The 23,659-nt window shown below is 38.6% G+C and overlaps 1 protein-coding gene across 5 annotated transcripts in view; it reads left to right on the top strand.

Annotated features, from left to right (window-relative positions):
- Positions 1-1,367: 1,367 nt before the first annotated feature.
- PICALM (phosphatidylinositol binding clathrin assembly protein) overlaps positions 1,368-23,659 on the top strand; it is a 71,483-nt gene continuing 49,191 nt past the window's right edge. For 4 of the 5 annotated variants that reach the window (XM_054818924.1, XM_054818914.1, XM_054818903.1 and 1 more), the window contains exon 1: positions 1,368-1,763. In XM_054818924.1, the coding sequence (XP_054674899.1) occupies positions 1,634-1,763 (130 nt within the window). In that variant the 5' untranslated portion in view covers positions 1,368-1,633. The remainder of the gene's footprint in view (positions 1,764-23,659) is intronic. The other variant, XM_054818908.1, reaches the window with a different exon arrangement.

Here is a 23,659-nt window from a genome sequence, read left to right as displayed (position 1 = left end):
TTATTTCTCCAGCATGGATCTTTGGGACTCCAGAAGCAGTTCAGAAGGAGCCAAGAAATACAAACACAACAGTATCTTCAAAGAGCCTGGCATTATGAAGGAAGCAAGTTCTACATGTGCAAGCGCTCATTCCACACACACAGCAATGGCATTATTTGGGTTCAGCTTTCGCCAGATGTCCTTCCTCTGACACCGATTTTCCTTACGTATTATAAACAGATAATCCTACTTATATATCCTGTCGAGCAGACAGAGACGAGTATCATTTGTATACTGCTTCTGTTTAAGTTGCCTAAAAAATATTTCAGTGGCTTCATGGATGAGGGACAGTTCCAAGATGACTCATCAGGAGGCACTTCTGGGAGAGGAAGAACATTTGGCTGCTGGAATCCTGTGGTTTTGCTGTATTATTTGCTACTCTGCGTTCGGGGAGGAGAAGAGCCCTGTTGTAACAAGTAATGAAAGTTGCAGGTAGCTGGGAGGCTGTGACTGCACTTGGGTGATGCATAGTAGGAGGCAGACTCCAGTAGCTTTTCCTCATTGTCCGCCACTGCGTCTGGGTCATATAGGTACCAGGCTTACAGAAGGCACCTTAAGGAACAGTTCGTTAACTTTTATGAACAGAAACATAAAGTAACTTTGTACAAAATCCCAACAAACCAAGGACAGAGCCACCAGCTAAGTCCAAGAGCCCTGAGAAGCGTTAGCTGAGTAGCAAAACAGTGGGAGGCTGATCATGAAAGACCTGAAAACCACTGATTTTTTATGCTTGCCGTGATGTACGTTTGAGAAATTTTTGGCAAGCTTTCAAATAAAAATAACTGAGCGATCGCAGCAACCACACAGTCCCAAACTCCTCCTTGTCTGTGAACAGATTTTCCCTCTACACTTTCATTGTCTAAGGTGACACTGAAGGAGTTCCCACAAAACTTTCCAAGCTGAGAGACACAAAAGAATCCCTTCAGGGCGGAGACACCCCGCATGCTTTTTTTACACGTTTTTACCCAAACAGGGGCCCGCCGATGCTCCCGCGCCCGTTGCCTGCCCAAGGGGAAGGGATACCGGCCCCCCTCAGGCATGGCCCAGCTTCGGGGGGCTCAGCCCGACCTCCTGCCCTACGCCCCCTGGGCGCTGAGAGGAACGGGCCCCGCCCGGCCCCCGCCCGCCCAACGGCCCCCGCCCGCCACACCCGCGCGGGGGGCGCGCGCGGCCCCACGTGACACACACCCCCCACCCACCCTGAGAAGGTTCGCGCGGGGCGCAGGCGGCGAAGAGTGGAGGTGCGTGTCACGTGGGCGGGGCGCCCGGGGAATCACGTGATGCGGGCGGCCCGGAAAGATCCGAGGAGGAGCTCCGCCGCCGCCATTTTCCTGCGGAGCTCAGTGTGTGTCCCCTGTCCCCGGCCGAGCGGAAGGCGCGCAGGGGGAGGGGACGGTGGCTGGGGGAGGGGGGTGGGAGGAGGAGGGGTCCCTGCTCGGGTGACAGGTCCGTCCCTGAGGGCGGAGCGGGGGGCCGCCTGCGGCACGGCGGGGTGAGGAGTCCGTGCAGCTCCATCCTCCGGCTAGTCCTCCCGTCCCGGCCCCTGAGGAGGGAGCGGAGCCGCTCTCGGTTCCAGCGCCGCCAGCAACCCGCCATGTCCGGCCAAAGCCTCACCGACCGCATCACGGCGGCGCAGCACAGTGTGACCGGCTCGGCGGTCTCGAAAACCGTCTGCAAGGCCACGACCCACGAGGTCATGGGGCCCAAGAAGAAGCACCTGGACTGTGAGTACCGGGAGGGATGGCGGCCGAAGGGCTTTCCCCGCGCGTCCCGCCGGGCTCCCCCCTGCCCTGGGGTCCTGTGGAGCGGAGTACCCGCGGTGGGACTGCCTCCTTTCCCACCGGCCTCGCGGGGACGTGAAGTCTCGTCAGGCGGAGAGGAGCTCTGTGTGTTTCAGCGTAGGGCATTCTCCTTGGGGGGGGAGGTAGGATCGGGGACGTGGCGATGGAGAGCTCGGGAGAGGCTGTTCAGTGTGTCTGCTGTCCAGAAGGGGCCTTATTAGCTCTTCCCTATGCACAGGGCCCTGGAGAATGTGAGCTTCTGAAGGACAGGGCTTGCCCTATACCCCTTCCTTGGAGAGAGAGAACTATGGAAGCCAAGCAGAGGAATGGGCTGCAATTTCTTTACTAATTGATCTCATTTGTGCTTTGCTAGGGCAGCACTCCCCCATTGTGTAGAGGAGGTGCCAGAGTTTCAAGAAGGAATAGCTAATCAGTTATCTTCTTTCCCAGATAGTCTATTAGAAAAAAAAAAAAAAAGCTTCTCTATGATTCTTGTAACTCTTCCACATAGAATAATGTGAAATGAGTACTTGAGGAGCTAATCCCTGTCAGTAAAGGTGGTGTTCTTAGTTTTATCCTTTCTAGTCTGTCTCCTTCACTTGGGAAGATGGGCCTAAGAGGACTTCTTTAGACCCTCAGTACCTGAGCCTAACATCTCATACAGGGACTGGCCATTTTTCAGCTTCTATTAAAAATAGATCCAAAGTGGGAAGGCTTAAAAGGCTTTCTATCAACTGTGTTCCATCCAGGTGATTATGAAAAAAATGATGAGCACTGAAGTTCATATTAGTATGTCTTCCACTAAGCTGTAAAGTCACAGGACTGAGCGTGTTCCTGGCTTGAATACCTGATTATCTTGCATCTGTTTAGTCTAGGCCTTTTAAGAACCATTCTCTCCCCCCTGCTCCCCTTTTCACTTCCCCTGATACGTAAGGAAAGATACTGGAGAGAGATGTGTGGCTATGCCTTCTGTATGCATGCTTTCTCCTTTCCTCCCACTCACGTCTGTGAGGAGAAGGTTGGGTCTTCATGCGTCTTGAATTTGTGCCTTCTGAGTTGCTCTATATCCAGATGAGAAGACCAGATGATTGTACTAAGATTAGTTGTACTGTCATTATTTTTTCTTTCCACCAAAATGCGTCTGACTTAAAGGTTTAAGAAATACTTGTTCTGCGAGTACCAAAGAGGGATGTGATCCATTGTTTTAGGGTAGCCCCAGAACATCTGTCTCAGTTTCTTTCTGGTATTCCTTCTTCCATTTCATCTCTTGCCTGAAGACCGAGTAGTAACTGAGTGGTTTTGTTATTTATGGTCAGCCCAGGGTGTCAGAAGGTTGAGGAAATCTTTGGGCTCTAAGTAACTTAGTTTCAGGTAGAGAAAACACCTTGTCGTATGGCTTATGTATGAAGTCATGGTGTTACTGGATTTCACACAACAGAAGGGAGGCTTTCTGGAGAAAAAACTATATCAGCCTGGAAAAGTGCTAAAAGTACACTTTCAGTAATAGGGCATTTAGCAGCTGAATTATTTCATGGTATAAGCTTTATGAAAAAACCATCAAACTGACCAGACAACTGCTCTTCAGATTGGCGTGTGTATGCAAGGGTGTATATACAGTGGTGGTGTTCTGAACACGGTTGCTAGGGGACATCCTAATTGAGACCTATAGGGTGCTGCTGAAGAGGGTGTTTGAACTTGCTTAGAAAGCAGTCTGGTAGTTGCTGGGTGAGAAGCCCATTTCTGTATTTCCCTGTCAAAAGTCCCAGTTCCTGCCTCTTTCTCAGGGAATTATTTTATTGGAGCAAAGTAAACTTACTTTTTTTTTTTAATTTGTTTTACTACTAGTCACTTATTTTAGTGCTTAAAATAGATAATAGGTAGATAAGTTTTGTATGCTGCCCCGAGAAGTTTGTTGGGAGTCTCTGTTCCTGGCATCAGGAAATGACACATAGTTTCATATTTTGGAAATTTTCTTTGTTCATACCGTTTATGGTTGTATGTTTAAAAATGAATGTGTTTTGCACAAGCTGTGACTCAAGCCCCACTTCTGAATTATTTGCACATATCTTTCTTTTACAACAAACAGTTTAACTACTAGATAAGTTCTATGAACTGACATCTCACTGTGAATGGCAATTAATATACCAGTCTTCATAGGTGGCGTGCTTCTTAAATAGTTTTCTAGTTAGTGTTTATTGTGATAATGACACTTAAAACTTACTTTGTTAATGGTTGTGTCCTGGATGCGTTCATAAGCTGAGTTTTCTAATACTGTCCTGGAATGAAGTCTTAGTTTTGTCGCATTTTCTGTGACCATGACGTACAAATACCACATTAACAAGAATGTATTACTTGTACAGATTTCAAAATCTCTGACTGTCCCATTTCTGAAATTCTTTATTAAGCTTGGGCTATCACAAACACATTTAAGTAGTTCAGCCTCACATTAAATCATACAAATGGGGGGAAATCCAACATAGGTATCTGTGCATGTGATTATTCCTATCCTTATTTATCGTGCTCTTCACTGTCTATGGTGTTCCAAAGCTGAAGTGCTCCCCATCCTAGGTTTGTATATTCCATCTCTATTTCCCTCAGTGACCATTACCTCGATAATCAAAGAATGTAAAAAGGCATTCTTAGCCCATAGTGATAAAAATATAATCTACTCCAAAGAACGTTCTTTCTCTCCCGTTACAAAGCTTACTTGTTTGTTTGGTTTGAGGGAGAAAGAATTACAATTCTAATTTACAAGTGGACACGGCTTATGATAGGTAGCAACAATCTTATGGTCATATACTTACACTCAGGATATTTCTCAGCTTTTTCTCCTGTTTTGGAGGCCCAGTCTTATAGCTGGGATAAGGATTCTATTTTGTAATGTAGGTGCTGCTTTTGTAATGATGGGTTAGTTGTTTTACAGTAATCAGACAGGTTTAATAGTCTTGAAACCCTCAAAGCATAGTTAATGAAATTTCTTTTACAGAAAACCTAGTTTCATGAGGACTTTGTCCTAGTTTTCACACCTCTCTGAGCAGTGATAACTCAAAACTGGTTTGTGGGTTTAACTTGTACACTGAGATTTATATACCCCTTTCTTTCGTGTTTAGCTTTTTGTTGCTGTGTTCAGTACTGTATAGTGATGCTAAGAACAAATGCTTTAGGTTGTTTGAATGTAAATGATGCTGGATAACTTGTTGCCAGGTTTCACTCTTTTTTACATGATTCTAATGGAGGCGTGTGTGCTTGCATATGTATGTGTGGTGGATAATTAATATTAGGGAAACGAGAAAATATATAGTTACTACCAAGTAGAACGTTTTGCTAGGTCAGTTCAGTGAAACAGCTGTAGCAGTGCTATATCTCAGGAGCATAAAAATGTTTGTGTACGTGTGCATGTTGTGGAGTAGAGTTAAAAAAAGTTTTGATGTGAGACATATTTAGGGTTGGGTTCTTGAATGGTGTAGTAACCCTATCTGCTTGTAGCTAATGGAGTAGTGCTCTTTAAAGGAGAATGTGGATGGATGGCTTGGAAGGAAGTTGCAATGCTGTAATTATCCATTCTTAACAGGAAATCTCTCTATAGTTATGCCAGAGTGTAACTTCCTTGACTTCTTATTGTGAAGAAAAATCTGTATTTTTAAGGAAGGCAGTAAGCCAGAACCGTGCCCTGTGTTGGGTAGATGTTTGTGAAAAGCTGTGCAAGTGAAAGTAAACTTAACTGAGCTTGTTGAGAACTTATGTCTCAAGTCCCTAGTGTCAGCTGTTTTGGTTTTGTCTAGAGGCTACTACTAGTACAAATAAAAGTCCAGCTAAAGACTCCCTTTATGTCTGTGCTGGGAATAGCTTCCACTTCCAAATGAGACGGTATGCAGAGGGTATCTTGCAGAACCGAGGGACGAGGATTATTGCTTTTCCGCATATCTCACAAGAGATGTGTGGTAAAGCTGGGAAAAAAAGTGTGTTAAGTGCTTGCCTGCCTTTACGTACTGAAGCGTAACTGGGTTATTTCAGTGATGTGGTGAGTTAACTCCTAGTGTCTGTGGATACTACTGTGTTCTCCAGGAGAAATAGATTATCCACGTTCCATTTATGGTATCGTAGTACTTCACAAAATTCATATTTTCTTTCTGGTTTTGGCAAGATTACCTGAAGCTTTTCATGGCTTTGCTTCCCATTTTGTAGTTCACTTAAATTTCTGGAGGCAATCCATTGTTGTTTTTGCTTAGAACTGTTCTGTGTAACTGTAATTATTTCAAATACAGACAATTGCAGTATTACAACTTTCTTTTGAAGTATTCCTTTTTCCTCTCTGAGTTCTTCCATGATTCTTTTATCATTTCTTCCTTACACAACTTTTCCTAACTTTTTACTAGAACTCCTTTGGAATATTTGTGCCTTTTAGTAGAGTACGAGAACTGTCATACTCCTCTAGACTGCCAGAGGGCCGATTTTCTACCACAGCTGCTCATTTGCGGAAAGAATAGCCATTTAGTTCTGCAGCTGTTGTTTTATTTTACTTAGCCCGAAGCAGTATTCTACTTCGGATGAAGTAAGAGGCAGGAACTAAGGAGGAGAAGCTGTAGGACACCTGCAATCAGCTTACTGTGACTCTTCATACTGCCATTGTTTCCCATCAGCCGAGGTTATTCAGGTGTCATGTAACTTTGGGCTGTAGCTCTAGTTGTGATTTATTTTTTTTTATGGTTCAGTCATCTCATATCTTCTAAAGGTGATGCTTGAAAGAGGCATTTTTTTGCAATTCAGCCTGTGACCTAATGATCTATTTCAGTCTTTAGTTCCTAATCTGAAGATCAGTATTTGATCCGTAGATGTGAAAGTTTTAAGTTGTTCCTAGTGACTTGGCTCACAAAGTAACACTAGTTTACATAATAATACAGAAGGGATGACTTATCCAACATGGAATTTAAAGCTTTTCTTTTTTGCTTGGTGAATGTTGCGTTATTTAAAGTACATGATCAGTACGCCACAGTAGCAAGTGATGCTGGTAGAATGCTGGGAAGGTTCACTTGTAAAATGTTACTGACTTCTTGCTCTCCCTGGAAAATGCAATACATTTTCTGGAGCAGAGACACCTTTTGTATTTGAAAACTTAATTCTTTTAACAGCCTTCTTAAATTTAAGTTTCTCAATATCTATAATCTTTTCAATTCATTAATTCTCAAACATCAATTACTTCTTAAAAAAAATAGCCTACTGGTCTACCACTGGTCATATATGCACGTTCTTATATTTTCTGTAAACTGTGCAGGAGCTGTTCCTCAAGCATTTTAGAAGAAGTCAGGTAAGTATTGAAAATGACTTGTTTATAAAATCTTGAAGTCCTGTAGTGGGACAGTTATTAAACATTTCCAAATAGTTGATAATGCAAGTTTAAAGCAATAATCTCAAGTATGTGTTCTTACTTCTGAGTATCTTAGCAAACTCTGCTGCTGCAGCAATCAAAACTTTGCTTTGTGTTAAAGAACTGTTTGGTTGGGGTTTTTGTTGTTTTTTTTTTTTTTTTTCTTGTCCATCAGTATGTGAATTTAACTATTAAGATTTCCTGCTGGTTGAAGTCTTAATGCTAGAAGTAGTTGTAATTTGGAGCTGAATGTTATCTTCCAAAGGCTTAGGTAGGAGAGAGATTTCATTACTGATTACGTCTGCACCAGATTACAAGTAAATGAGAAATAACTGGCCAAAAAGCTGCAACTAAGTGGAAAGGAAAGAAATTGATGTTGGTATAAAATTGTTGGTTTTGATATTTTTCTTGCTATTCTAGCAGTTCTCTCCTTTGTGAAATGTGATCTGAGCAGGCAGGGTATGAACTTTTATTAACTATGTATCCTTCTAAACTCAAAGGAAGTAGAAATACTGTTGCACTTTGTGTTTCACCTGTAGCTTTACATCAGAGCTTTATCAATTAGCTGGTAGTTTCTAAATCTGAAAATAATGTTAGTAAATTCAGTGCCAGCGTGTGGTACTCTCAAGTCTACTAATCAAATCCAAGTTATGAGCAATACATGACAAATTGGGCATTGAGATTTGAGAAATTAGGGAACTAAGCTGTATTTAACTGTGTGAAAATAACTCAATGAAGTTAAGCATTTCATAAAGAATTAACAAATACTCTGGATTTTCTGACTAAACAACCCTATGCTATTTTGCTAAAGGAGCTTTATTAAAGTAATGCTTATCTGGATCATTTGCAATATTAAACATGAGTAAATGAGGCTTTTTAAAGTTTTAACTTGAAAGAGATGGTGTAAAATAACAAGATCTATGCTGAAACTTAACTTCAGAGTGTAAATTCCTAGCACGAAGCATAAAAAAACCCCCTTACTGGAGTAAAGAGTGGTGGCACAGAGGGAAATCCTCATGTTCCTTATTGCTTCCTCCCAAGCAAGCAGTCCTTCAGTCACAACATCCGTACGCTGTAGCAGCGATGCCATTCTAGCAGCAGAGATTCTTTTGCTTATGTAGGAAGTGATAAGTTTGCATGGTTTGAAGCTGCACTCTGGTGTTTCACATATTTACTCTAAATGTGGTACTTGCAGTAGCTATTCCAGTTGCAAGCTGTATGTTATGACATGAACAAAGTATCTCTCTTGTTTGTAACCTTTGTTGATTTTTAGTAGTTAATATGATTTAAAGCACAAATTGTGAATCTTTAATAACACTATTTCTTAGTCAAATAGTGTATTAAAAAAGTTTTTCCACATTAATGACTTGTAAAAACTGGGAGTCTTATCCTGTTGAAAAAGATGATAATGAAATTCATATCATTCCTCAATTAGTTTTGTTAAAAAACAAAACACACATCCCTCCCCCCGTGTTTCCTCCCAAGGCCCTAACAGAAACAACCCACTGGTTTTCTACTGCACAGCAAGTTCCTAAAGTTCCAATAGTAAACTGGATTTCAAGACCCAAACTGGATAATATACCAAGCTTTAAACTCAGGTTACAAACAGAAGCAAACATGTTTTTAAATCTATTTATTTTTCAGATTTTTCGATTTCCGTGAAACCGCTCAGAGCAGCTTTGTCTGTGACTTACTGCTTTCTCTGCTAAATCAAAAGGTTGAGTGTCTTGGCTATCAAACAGTAGAAGTAGGTGTCTTCGTGTTCCTTGGTGTTCTTAAGGGCTGCTTGTAACTCACTTTGCTGTTGGCTATGTTTGGATTCTTCTGGGGTGGATAATGAGCTGTAATGTGATATGGTAATGTTTCTGTACCTGTCTCTTGCTTTTCAGATGTGTGCTTTTTGGTTTGGCTTTAGTTTTGTTATGTAGCGTTGTGTCCCTCTTTTTTCCCTCTTCTCCCTATGTGTTCAGAAATCACATCAGCATTTTACCTACATTTGTTTGCAGTTGCACTTGTTTTATTTGGCTTATATCTCCATTCTTACTGACAAATTGGTCGATGTTTAATTGGAAATTGGGTCACATTTGAATTTGATTTATCCCTTTCACCTCACTCCCCAATATTGCTGTAATAGTTATAGGCATCATTCCAACCTATTTCAAACTTTATGAATTTTTCTCATCCACAATTCTATGTATTCTTGACCTGACTTTTTTTTATGTGAAATGTTAAAAGTTGTTTAAACTATTGTGGTGGTTAAGCCACCATATTGAGAATGGTCGTGTAATTCGACTGGATTTAATTGTCTGTCCCTTTTTCTATTTGCGAGAAACCATTGGTGTTAGTAATTCAGCAAATATACTGTTATGAAGAGATTAAAAATAACTTTAATTTAAAAATCAGTCTGTTAGGAATATATACTTCATTACATATCGCAGTTACATACAGTTGTAGTTCACAAAGCAATTCTTCATTTCTGTGTTGATGTAAAGCTAGCTTATTCATGAAATGCCTTCATCCTTTTCTTCTGTCTTACAAGAGATACTTAAGTTTAATATTTATATAAGTGATTGTGTCTGTTTGTAAGTTTTAGGGGTGAAATTCAGGTGGTTTACTTGCAATTATTTTTTATTCATCATGAGCTACAACTAGTACTGTTCAAATCATAGTTGCAGTTAAACAGGAAAAAATACTTTTCTGAACAATATCCATGTGTTATTTTTTCCTTTCATTTTGTTCCAGTTTTCCTCTTGACAAACCAAATTTGTTTACTATTTAGAAATATACTGGAATCCTCAGGTAGATTTTAATTTTGAATTAATTATTAGGGTGAAAGTCCATATCACTTTGCTTTCATTGGTATAGACGTGCTCTAATTAGCTGGTTTTTATTCAAATTACTAAATCAGGATTTATTATCCTTGTAATAAATTCTTCTGTAATGTATTAATAACCTGCCTTAAATTCAATAGGAGTTATTTTTCCCTGGAGTGCTTGCATTTCAGTCATGAGTGTCACAGTATAGCATTGCAGAATAAAATTTAAGTATCAAAAATATACGTGAAGTGGTTTTTAATTGTAGGAATGAAAGAAAAGTCAATGGAAACCAAATATAAACACTTTTGCACAGTTATTTATAACAAGGATAGGAAATGCATAGTAAGTTGCTGCATTTGATTAGCTGCCTGATGGAAGAGCTCAAGATGCACAACTCCTAGCTGTAAACTGTTTGAAACACAGGGACTAGTGCACTATGTTGTGCTTTGGTGGAAAATGATGTTCTGGATACAGACTTGTATTTTTAAGTTCTTAGAAGTTAATAGGAAGCTACCTCAAACTTTTTTCAAGATCTGTTCAGTTGGAATGCTTTGCCACCACAATAGCATCGTTAAGCTTATCAAATGTCTTTAAGCCCTTGATGATCAGAGGGCTGGAGCACCTCTGCTATGAAGACAGGCTGAGAGAGTTGGGGTTGTTCAGCCTGGAGAAGAGAAGGGAGACCTTACAGCAGCCTTCCAGTACCTGAAGGGGCCTACGGGAAAGCTGGAGAGAGACTGTTTACAAGGGCATGGAGTCATAGGACAAGTGAAAGAGCATAGATTTAGATTAGATGTTAGAAAGAAATTCTTCCCTGTGAGGGTGGTGAGGCACCGGACCAGGTTTCCCAGAGAAGCTGTGGCTGCCCCTGGCTCCCTGGCAGTGTTCAAGGCCAGGTTGGATGGGGCTTTGGGCAACCTGGTCTAGTGGAGGTTGTCCCTGCCCGTGGCAGGGGGGTTGGAACTAGATGGGCTTTGAGGTCCCTTCCAAACCATTCTATGATAGTTGAAGCTAAAACATAAATTAAGTAAATTCCCTAGTAAATTACTTTGCATTAATAATATGGAATATGTGAAGTTTATTTCAGTGCTGAATTTGGTGTGTAAGTGGATGGAAATACAGAGACTCTTTTGTGCTAGTTCTCAAATACCAGGGAACAGCACAGTTAGTTCAACCTCTGATGTTTGGAATTACATTGTTATGAATTTGAAACTCTTACATTTCATGGGGCTGATTTTCTGTTTTGTTCTGTTGTGGTGTTTTTCTTTTTGTTTACACACAGTTATTTTATGAGGCGACTTTGTTCAGATTTAATTATCTGTAAGTAAAATACAGTGCATTAGAGGAGATACTTTTGTCCTTCTTTTAAACTGTTAATGAGGAGCCTTTGTAGACAGGAATGTGGTCAGCCTCTTGGTATGTAGTAGGGCTGACACAAGTTGTTATAACACCTAGTTTTACTATAGCTCCGTATTCTTTTTAGCTCTCTGAGGTTTTAACCAGTGAACAAATCTTACTTTGAAACAAATGGAATAGCTATGTTTTGCATTGTTAGAGCTTTTCTTTTTGAAACAATTTCATGTTAAAGATAGAATCTGGCTGAAGTCATCTTTCTTTTTACTGGGGACCAAAAGGCAGATGTTATTTACTTCTGCTCTTGGCTTTAGTTTATCTTAGAGGCTGTTTGTGATAGGGACATGTCACTGTGCATGGTAAATAGAGAAATTCCTGTCCGAAAGCTGTGGGATACAGAGGAGTTCTTTCTGTGTACAACTTCCCTTACCAGTCCAGTTTCAAACTTAAGGGTTTGGAAGCTCTGGAAGCTCTGTGTTTGCTGTAAAACTTTGTGATACTTGATAACTGCATGGTCTCTAATAAAGTGCTCACAAATGATCTCTAAAACTGTGGGATGAAGGGAGGAGCTCATCTGGATTTATGAAACTCAGACATAACAGCATTGTTGTAAGAGGGTGGGTTCCCCTTTGTAAGGTCCTTTGTTTTATCTACTGAAAATCGGTAAAGCTTAATGTACGGTGCTGGAAAAATGCAAGTTCATTTTCACGATCCACATTCAATGAAGACCATTCCTGCTCCACCCTAACCTGTATCACAGTATATTTTAAAACTTTACTCTGAGCAGATTTGACATGGGCTGTAAAGGATGGTTTTGATCCTTAAACTCTTGTGCCGTTGTCAAAGGGTGCTATTCAAATGTGCATTGAAGCTGTCCTTGGGATGAGCCAGGATGAGTTTTGTTTGCTCAGGGAGCTCCAAATGTCTCATGGGAGATGTTAGTCTAAGTTGAAGGAAGTAAAAGCTAAATTAGGCAGGCATTTCCAACATTTCTATTAATAGCATGGAGGATTTTAGCTGTTCCTTTACTTCACTGCCTCCCTTCATGGGAGAGCTGTATGCTTACATGAGTGTCAGTTGAGAGAGTTTTGTGAAGATACCTGTGTTTTGATGGGGGGGCCAGGGGGGAGAGGTGATTTTTAATTTTTTTTTTCTTTGGGCTCCAGTACTCTTTTTTTTTTTTTATCCAGTTTGCTAACAGTTCATGTCAAAAGCTGATTCTGTATTGGCCAAAAGGTACGAAAGTGGCAGTGACAAGTCTCCTTTAATGAGTTTCACCTACTGTAAGTGCAAAATGTAAAATAGATGGTATGGAATTGATGGAACTTGCATTTAAAATGGCTACAAGAAGTACTCTAGATCTAGTTATTTTGAATTTTAGTTACTTTAAAAAAGGCTAATTTAGAAAGTAGTGCCACTTTTTTAACCAAAATTACTTGAATTTTGCATGTCACCAAATATGTTAGCGTGGAACGAGCAGCTTCATGGTTTTTGTTATGCTTCTTTCTCCTATTCCTGCTGGGAAGAATGAAAATTAGTTCCACTTAGGAGTAGACAGAAGTCATATAGAGATGGCTGGTATGTTTATGGCCTTTCATGTGAAGAAATCACTTGTGAGATTTAGGGAAAAAAGCAAGGAATAGAAAGAAAGCAACACAATTTCACGTCTAGAATTCATCTCAGACTTTGTACTATCATCTCAGTCCCCATGCTTTGTTATGAAGCTGACTATTTTTCTTTCAGTTTTTCAGCATAGAGAAACAAAAAATCTCAGACATGTTCTGCAAAACTGGTATTTAAACTGTTTTGTATGACATCAGGGAGTACAAAACTTGGCCTGCCTGATCTCTGAGATACTAGCCCAAGTACCCAACTGTGTAAATGTGTGCTGTCTTGTGTGATTTTTCTGCCAGTCACTTTGTAGAAGGTTAGTGTTTGATTTTCATTGAATGATAAATATTTGAAGTTTGATGATTTGCTGCTTTGCACATTCAAATAATTTGTCAGGATTTTTCTTTTCTTTAAGAAAATCCATTTTATGATATAATAGGCAAATAATTTACATTGCTTTCCTCCTTGGTATGTTAATTGAGATTTGGTAATTACCCCTGCATTGTCAGTGGAGAGAGAACTCTTATGGTAAAATCTTACAGGTTACTAGTTTGGGGTTGACTAGCTTCTTTTATAGAAACTACAGAGAAAAAAAAAATGATTCCTCAGCAAAACTCCCTCATGAAATGCATGTTTTGTTTTGTGGCAGTGTGATTTTTCTTGACTTTGCCTTATTTTCCCCACTTTTCTCCTTTTTCTACTTTTGTTAGGCTAATTCTTATGTCTTGGTTTATAAATGATCTTAAATCAGAGCTAGTTTTCCTTATGACCTGTTAAGGTCTGTTTAGTCAGCTAAACCAGTAAGTGATCATCTGACAGGGTGCTGTGGAGGCATGCTGTGCATATTTCCCGAGGGATCAACAGAAAAGATATACAGATTTTCCACACAAAATAGGAAACATTGTATGTCTGGATTGTAGCATGATGTATGTAAAGCTTCTTCATAGTGAGAATCTGGGCTGACGCCTACTATCTGAGGAGTTTTGCTCCAATAGGTGGGCATTGTGCTACTTATAAGGAAAAGCCTGTAGCACTGTCATGTAGGAAATAGTACTAATTTTAGAAAAAGTCTAAATAGATTGGACTTGCTTCTGTTTCTTACATGCCAGAAAATGCACCACTTTCAGTAAGTTTATGTACTGGGCTTTTGACACTTCCTGTATTAAAATGAACCCAAATTACTTAAAGTCATTTTTCCATCTTTATAATGTTGGAAGAGCATAATTTAATAATCATACCAATTTAGGATATGGCTTAAACTTCTTTGTTGTTAGGTGCAAAAGTTCCCCAGATTTTTCCCTTTATCAGGTTAAACTCCCAATTTTTTATTCTCTGTAAGTATATGGAAAGCAGTTAAATGTGGAGTGTCGTTTTTTAGCCAATATACTGCAGGGGCAACAGGATCTATAACAGGTACTGTTGCACCATTAGCATCTCTTGACAGGACAGCTTATTTGTACAACAAACTAGCATGAGCTCTTGACAAAAGAAGGCATATTTCCACAAAATTGTATGTCTGGATTTTTTTTTGCCTATAGTTAACCAGAAGGTTAGGTGAAGCTGTAGAGGATGGTGTCTGCCAAGAAATACGTCCTACTACACATTTAAATATTTTTACAATTACATTGCATTTATTGTCCTATACAATGTCCATTTTGCTGAGGACACCAGGACACTTAGTGTGCTGCAGGCATTACAGTCTAGGAGGCTGCATAGTAGAAGACGTGTTTTGGCATGAGTGCTTTCCAGAAGCCAGAAAACTTTTGATGTAGAGACGGTCATAGTCTGACCAGAAAATCTTGCTGCACAGAGGTGGATATACACTTCTTCATCTGCAGTTTCAGTGCTGATGGAGGGAGGCAAATACAGATGCATAAGTGCTTTAACTCAAATACATGTTTCCTGACAGCTCCCAAAGGCTTTTAGGAAAAATGTGCTATTCTTGCTCTGAATTAGATTCTGTTTAGAAGGAAATCTAATTTCCAAAGTATTTTTAAAATGGGAGAGAATAACAGATATCCCAAACAACTTTGGTAGAGTGAGTAAGATTTTTGAGCTAGGGAAATGAGACAGGTATTGAAGTAGGAAAACCTCAGATGAGATGGTGCTGATTATTTATCTTTGGTTTTGTCTGTTAAACTGTCTAATTAAAGATGCAGCACTGCCATTCAAAGGAAAAAATGTGAATTACATGTGTGTGATTAGTTACAAAACAGTGAAGATCGGGAGAATTTTCTAGCTTGAAAATCTGTTTAGTGAGATGTGATGGCAAGAGGTCAGGCTGGCGTTAATGCTCAACGATGATTTTAGTTTCGCTATGCTGTAGAGCGATGGTACACCACTACTACAAAATTATTTTATGATGCACCTTTTAGAATAAAGTGGTGTGGAAGTTAAGCATCTAAGAAACACCTAAATTACACTTGTGCGAATACTTCGTGTATTCAGAAGATACATATATTTAGATTTAGAAACTGTGCTAGAGGTGTTTACTGACAAAATGTGCTGTGCACAGTCAGGCATGTTTTCTCTGTTTTTCTGTAATGCAGTATTAAGGAAGTCACAGATGTCGGAAGGCGTCATAGGTACTTTGGCTGACTTTGGGTATACTTTTTAATAGGTTTGATCTGAATCCCACATGAACCAGATGAGCTCTGGGACTGGAAGCTTTGAAGTCAGGCCATTTAGCTTTATCACAAATGGTGGCATTGACAACTATGGGACTTACTCCTGCAAGTTGAGATCAGGAGTTCTTTGCAGGATTGAGGAGGGTTAGATACTGAAGTCAACTCTAGTTATGTTAAAGACCCACCTTCTTGGAAAAAATAAATGTTGTCTTGCTGCCAAGCAACTGTAGGGGATTGAGGATTTTTTTTTTGTTCTGCAGTGTCTGCTGTTGACAAAATGGTTTCTCTGTTCCAGTAGGCTGGGCTACAATAATGTTACTGTACCACTGCTAGCAAGCTGCCAGGTAAGGGCATTTGTTAGTACTTTATGTGAGTCTAGGAGGTATTCCAGAGTAATCTGCAAGGATTGGTTGCATACTATTGGCAGTACAACGGCTTGTACATGTGTTTCACAAATCTTGTTTTTAACACATGCCCATTACCACAACTTCTTTTTATTGTATGGAAGTGTAACAGCTATGGAATATTTACAGAATAAGTTCCTCTGGAGCAGAAGGAAAGGGCTATAAGTGCATGCTATAACCAAAAATTTACAGTATGCAAAGTCAGATGGCTTGGGCACTGTTCTTGTCAGAGAGAAAGATAGAGGACAGCATGGTAACATATTTAATGTGTACGTGCTGATGAAGAGACCTGAGGGTTAATACTGTGGCATCACATGCTGATCTCTCTCAACTATCTATAAACCATGTTATGTGCCTTCTCTATGCACTTTAAGGTAAAATCACAGGATAAACTCACATGTATGCAGACTGCTTGAAATAGCTCTGTGTTTGCAGTAGGAGATAAAAGTAGTGTTAAAGCTATACAATTTTCAAAGTAATGAGTCTTCATCAAAATAGAAATGTTCTACCTGATGCAATTTGTTGTGCTTCCATCCACTGTGTATGACTATCCATACGATAAATATTATATTGGATTTATTATAATATTTACTGTAGTATTTTAATATTACACTCGAATATATTAAATATTTATTTCAATATTTAATCATATGGCTGTCATTCAAAATCAAAGGCTGCCCAGCCATCTGTCCTAATGCATTCTCAAACAGCGCTGCTCATACAGACCCCTTAAGGTATGTACCTGCTTTCCAGCTTGTCAGAACCTAACAAAGTGGATTCATCCTGAAGTGTTTGCAGTTATATGCTCTGAAAATACTGACTTAATGTTAAACAAATAACTATTCATAATTTTATTCATGAATGCATTAAAACTAGCATATGATCAGTGGAAAAGAATATTTGTTTCTCCCTGGTTTAAATAGGTGAGTGGGTTAAATACTCACATGGAATGTACTGCTTATGCAAGAATTGTCATGTTTGTTGGCAGATACAGGCATTTTTCATCTTTTAATCAAGAATCACCTTTAGAACATGATTCATAGGCTCATTATTAAGCATGTTTGTAAAGATAGGATCAAGGTTCTAAGTTTACGGATACTTTTCAGTAGGAATAATGTGCTAGTGTATGTGTGGGAGCTAATACTTATTTTGGACTAGATTTCATGATAAAATGCTTTTAAAAGGTACTGTAGGAATTAAATGTAGAGCAAAAGTGTTCAGCAGTTTTAGCATGTCTTGCATGTTTCTCAGCCGTAGGGTGCTGAAGCAGTAGTTGTCTTGTTTAGAGGAAGAATTTAAGGTCTTAAGAGTAATGCAATATTGATAAAACTTAGAACTTTGCAAGGATAATACTTTAGCAGAAGAAAAGTACTTGGATATCTGAAAAGCTGTCATAAGAAGTGTTACTTAAGTTAGAGGGGGAGAAAAATCTTACCTGTATAAATAATGTTATACATCCATATCTTCTTTTTATGAAACACAGGCAATTAGAAGTTCACAAATTTTTTGAAAATTGCAAACAATGTATACATGGTATGCAGGAATAAAAGTAAAAATTTGACAACAGTGTTTGGCAGAAAATTTTTTATCTTTGTGACCTGGATCATTCATGCTGATAGGTCTCCCCCTAGTTTAAATTTGTTACACTTGTATACATTTCAGTTAAATAATTGTAGTTTTTGAGAGGTCTTTCAAGCTGCTGTCATGGTATGTAGAAGGAGAGCAACGTTATCACTTCAAAGTATGAAGGGATTCAAAGTCAGGCTTTCACATCCTCAGCCAAGACCGTTCGAGTGAGCCATGGATTCTTTGGTGTAGGCTGAGCTGACAGAGACCTCCACTGATGTGAACATTAGTTGGGAATCGCTGTTCAGAATTTGTGCCCACTACAGCTGTGGACCCCTTTTCTTTGGACTTCTTAGCTTGTATTTATTGAGCATGACTTCACCATATATAAACAACATCACTATATATGTGTGCTTAAAACCTATCTCTCTGTGTTGGATTTGTAATAAAAATGAGTATTTTTGTACGGAAAAAAAGCTTATAACTCAGTCTTTAAAATGTCATACTAAGAAAGCTGTGATAAAAAACCCCAATACCAGGAAAAATCCCTAGTAGAGCTGTAGCTCATTGTGTCAAAACAGTTCTTTTGCAGAAATACATGGAATCACTAATGGTAATTAATTTAAATATTTTTTTGCTTCCTTCCATGCTGCTTCCACTCTAGAGATCCATAACCTTTAAGTTCATAATAAACTTAAAAACATGCCTGTCTAAAAGGGGAGAAAATGGAGAGATCATTGTGACCAGATACGTCGTACAGTTATTCTTACAAGAGGAAAGGAATGCTTTTTTCCTTCTCTCCCCTCCCTCCCCCCCCCCCCCCAAAAAAAAAAAAATTATGCTAAGGGCTATTTACTTATGTTAGTTGATTCAAATTGGCTGGACCGGGCAAATATCATCTGAAATGAAATTTCTAATTGTAGCTTAAAGAATCTCTTAATTTTTTTGGCAGCTATGTCTAGGAAGATAACTAATATCTTTTAGATACTTTTGCATTGATTAATATTTTAAGATTTTAACAAAGATAATTCTCTCCTATTACAACAACTGATATTGGTAGGTGCAGCTAACAAGGATGGGTTTTTTGGCAGTTTTTTCCTGCATGACTCTAAGTAGTGCATGGGAGAACTGCTTCAGTACAGGCTGCTTACATCACTTTGCCATGAAATTGGAGGATATTTAAAATGGAGAATATGTCTGTATCTGGTTCTAATGATGCTTTTCATTAATAACCACTGTGTTGGAATACACCATGTGTTAATGGAGAATAGCATCGTACTGGAAATGTTTGCAGCTGCTCTTCAGACCAAGATTAGAACAGTTACGCTGATAAATTGGAGTAGTACTGCAAGCATGCTTGCAAGTACAAAGTTCTAAATGGGTAAGGAAGGTGTCAAAGTTGAGTATAAAAGGATTATCTGAAAGTGCGAGAGCACTACAGGAGGCTTTGGCTTGTTTCAGGCGGCAGGAAAGATGGGCATCCTTCCGTATGTCTATAGAGGAACATATTACGAGACAGAAGGTTGTTTCCATTATATTTGGTGTTGGGGAGCTTCAGTAGCCAGCTTGGGGCACCATATTAAAAAAAAAAATAAAAATAGTGAAACTGTAGAGAATCCAGAGGAGAGCAGCTGAATTAAGATGATTGGAAAGTTAGGAAACATTGCAAGAAAAATATTTATTTTTATTAAGTAAGTAGGTAACAGAGAATAATGGTTTTCCATTGTGTTGATGGTTTTTATGCAGAGGGTGGATATTCTGTCTCCACTGAGAAGGACAGGAGGAAGTTCCTTTTTTAATCTGTACAAGAACATTGGGCTTTTGGGATATAAGATAGGTCTAAGGAAACTTGGAATTATGGAGATGTGGAGTAACGACTGCAGGCCAAGGCAGACATTTTTTGAGAACAGCAGATGATGGTAGTTGGATGGTTGAGTAATATAGTAGCTCATTGTTGCTGAAAGTGGGAGGACTTGTCTCCTACCCTTTTTCGTTGTCTTACTTTTGCATGTCATCATCTCTTCTGTAGTGGCTTTTGCCAGTTTTGGTCTTTTGTGATCCATTTTTTAATCTTGTAGGACAACTGAAAAACTATGCAGGGTTGTGTCCCCCCGTGTGTTGTTCCCCATCATCCCACCTGCCGCCACTTAGGGTTTTTTTTTTCTTTTCTGAGAAATTAATATGATTGAGAGAGGAGTACCCCAGTGCTGGCATAATGTAAGCAATGGAAGTGTGTGACACTTAACAGGTGGAGACAGGATTGGGACCACTCTGTTTTGGGTCAGTGAGTTGTCATGAAAACACATCCTATGTGTAATTATGTCTAAGATGAAATAGGGATTACATGTTAACTGAGGTCCTTTCCAAACTTATTGATTTCTGTGATTTGATAGCAATTGAGATGTGATAGGCTGAACCTAAGTTATGAGGGACTCTGAAGATAAAGTATCTGGTGTTTGAAATAATATAAAAGGTAGTTAGTTAAGGGAGTTGGAAGGAAAGTGTAATTTAAGGCTCACTCTTGCTTCCCCACTGATGATTCTCCTAGACTAACTGTTTGTGTAGCCATCCTGACCTATTCTTATGAATCTGTCTTGGTCTTAAAAGCTAACTTACGTGATATACTAAACTTGCATCAAGATCTAGGTGAGTTAAGCTACGGTTTGTATTCAACTTGAAGAGGAGCAACATTGGGGGAATGAAGGAATGAGTTGCCTTGTAGCAGTGGCCACATAAACCAGATCCATTAGCTCCAAATCTGTTCCGTTGTGAGCTTGATAACCTTTTCCTTATATAAAAAGGGAGAGAAAGAGTCACAAAACTGAACAAAACTAGTTGTCACTGATACTGGTTCCACAATCGGCTGTCTTTGAGAGCTCGTTCCTCGGAGGGATCCAGGCTCCAACAACCTGTAAGTTTAGTCAAGACTCTGCAGTAGCTGAGTGGAGCTTAGCAAACCTAGTTGGGTCTAAATGGATCCGTTTCAGATGTGAGATTAGAGTATATGACCTCTGAAAGTTCTTTCCGACATGAATTATTTTATAACTCGGTGATCCTAAGTATATATAACTTATTCTGCTATGACAATCTGGCAGGTTATTTTCTTAAATTGAGTTTAACAGAATACCAGCAACTTCTCTTGTCAGAAAGCGACAGGATGAATGGAACAGCTTAAAACTGTCATTTTTTCCAAGGAGAAACGTATCTGATTAGGTGAGCAGATAAGAGGAAGGATTGTGGTGTTGGTATATTGTTTTTAAACTGCTCTAACTTGTTTACGTGCTGTCATTGTATGCTTATGCTTGTGCCTGTGACTGTTTCTGGATTAATGAGACAAATATAGTTGAAATTAGAGTATTGTATTTACAGTATGTGGCTGTTGAGACAAAATTTAGCTAGGTTAATGTTAGCCTTTAAAGTGTGATGGGTACTGAGCAAGTTTGGGAAGCAATGTCCTGCTATGTCTTGAGAAATTGGTTCTGTAAAGGTAGCTTAGCCAGACTTGTCATTTCCATAGTATTTGTAACTGTGGAGAACTTTGAATAACCATTATGAATGGTGGATCAAAATGGTGATTTGGCACCTACCTGCATGTGGGAATTAAGAGTAAAAAAAAATTTTTTTTTTAAAAAAAGAGTATTGTTTGTCAGTGTGACTTACCTATTGGTTTTTGAGTTGTGCTTCCCTTATTTTTGACTTAAAAGTTAAATTTATTGATGCTTTGTTTGCTGATGAGTTTTGCTAGACAACCCTAATGTTACTCAGAGAAGTCTTTGTTGAAGCAGTTGTCCAGCTGAACCCATTTTTACTCTATTTTTCACAAAGTATCTTAATCACTTTTTACAGTTCTCAAACGTAAGTAGTAAAGGTTAGTCAAAGAGTTGCCGTAAGAGTAAATCTTGACAATTGAAGATACCTGAGGCAATAATGCTGAGTTCACAGGGTTACTGATAGAGATTTAAAGTAGATTCTAAGAATTGCAATTAGAAATTGCCAGTTTAGGTAGGAGAGAGAGCATGATATACTTTCATTTCATCAAGTTGCATCTTGTCTTTTTCTTCCAATTCAAATAAGACTAAGTTGTTGGCTGTAGAACAAGTTATTCTACATTATATTAAAACTGCCTTCTGCCTTTTTTATCCTGCTTATCTAAAATAAATAAGATTAAATCGCATTCCTTTTTAAACATGGAAAGCCCTGAACAGAGTGGGTCTTCTCAAATTTCTTTAACTCTTCCATAAATTATTTCCTCAGTCAGCGTATCTAACTCTTAGAATAACATTATATGCAGAGGAAGAATTTTCAACTGGATTTTTTTTTATTGTTAATTATAAGAAATGTATGGTCCAGATTTCCTTGTCCCCCCTCTCAAGGCAACTTGGGCGAAGCCACTGGGAAGTCTGCTGTAGAAAACTCCTTCTAGTAAAGCAGTTTGGTACAACTGGGTTTATTCAGAAGAGAAACAAAACTAAATTTAGAACAAATATTGTTTATGGCATATTTTGTTTTAAACTGCAAATGTAGGTATTTTCTAGTAATTGTGAAAACATTTAAGTGTCACTCAATTTTCAAATACATGCTGGTTATATAATATTCTTCCGTCATATTAAATGTCATTTACTGTCTCAGACTGAAATTTAACATCACTCCCTTTTTTTAGCTTGATCGCTTAAGTGTGCCATTTGAGGTTTCTTTGTTTTAGCACAGGCTTCAGTTTTAGTTACCAAACGCATCTCTTCAACAATTTTCTAAAATTGATACCTTCCTCAATTCTGCATGCTTGAATTAATGTTCAAAACTACTTTGATTATTGTTTTTAGACAGATTGTTTGGTTCTCTAATGAAAATTACTTATTTACATCCAGGAACTTTCTAATCCTATTTTCCATATTTAAATAAGAACAACACCTATGGAAGAGGTGGGAAATTATTTAGAAATTTACTATATGCATACATTAAGTTATCTGGATTTAAAATGTCAGTTGGAATGTGTAAAATAAGATTTGAATGTGTCAGGGTTCACTGTCATCAGAACTGTTAATCTGTAGAAGTAGATTTTAATAATAGATTTTACAGCCAACCTCTGTATTTTGTTCTTATTTTAATATTTTTCATTTCTTGTGTTTTTTACAAGTGTCCAAAATCTGTTCATGGCACAGCTCAATCCTCTAGTGTTTAAATATTGAAGAAGAGTACATGTTAAATGTTCCATAAATATTTTCAAGGAATTTTGCTAGAGTTCATAAACTTTTCAAATAAAACTGGTATGTATTTGTGAAGTAATTTCAAGGTGCTTTTTTTTTTTTAAATATTTCCTTGAAACTGGATGAAATTAGGATAAGAAATACCTTAAATGCTTGTTACCTTCATAATCAGCTTGTCAAATTGAATGGAAAAAATAACCACCGTAATCCAAAATACTTGTCGTCAGCAGCAGACATTTGAAAAAGTCTTCTCCTGGATACTTTATATTGGACATTTGAAAACAAGGAGCTATCTTAACTTGCCTTCTGTTCAAGGTAGGAAGATGTTCTGTTATCAAAATGTGAAGAAAACAATGCAACTAGAAAAAATATCTAATATAGACAGATTAGATAATTCTACTCTTTCATATTAAACTTCACACAGACCACCTAGGCTAAAAAGACATTTTTAGTTCAGCAAATGACAGAATAAAAACTGACCATGGAAAACTTTGCAGCCACTGCAGTGTGTGCCTAAGTTCAGTTTCTGCTTCATTTGAGATTTGCTGTCAAATGTTCCACTAACTTAACTAGAGTGTCTGTTTGTTTGCTCGTTTGTTTTTTTTTCCTCAATAACACCTATTTTTCCCTATTGCATGATATTTTTCCATGTCCTCCCGGAAAGGAAAGATGTAGCATGCCTGTGTGGTTTGGAAAAAAAAAAAAAAAAAAAAAAATTGCCCATGAAAGTTCTTTGGAAACAGTAAATTATACCACCACGAGTGCTTGCTGTAACTGTACTCCTAACGCAAAATCAAAGGAGGGATTTTTTTTGTCTAGTGGCAGACTTCCTATTGGCATAAACCCCATCGCTTCAGAGTGTTAACCAATTTGGTGCAAATTTGCTGACTTCT

This window comes from Grus americana, chromosome 1 (genome assembly GCF_028858705.1).
Source record: "Grus americana isolate bGruAme1 chromosome 1, bGruAme1.mat, whole genome shotgun sequence".
In the NCBI taxonomy this organism is placed as follows: Eukaryota; Metazoa; Chordata; class Aves; order Gruiformes; family Gruidae; genus Grus; species Grus americana.
Note: the sequence above shows the minus strand (reverse complement) of the source record. Positions and strands in the feature narration are given on the sequence as shown.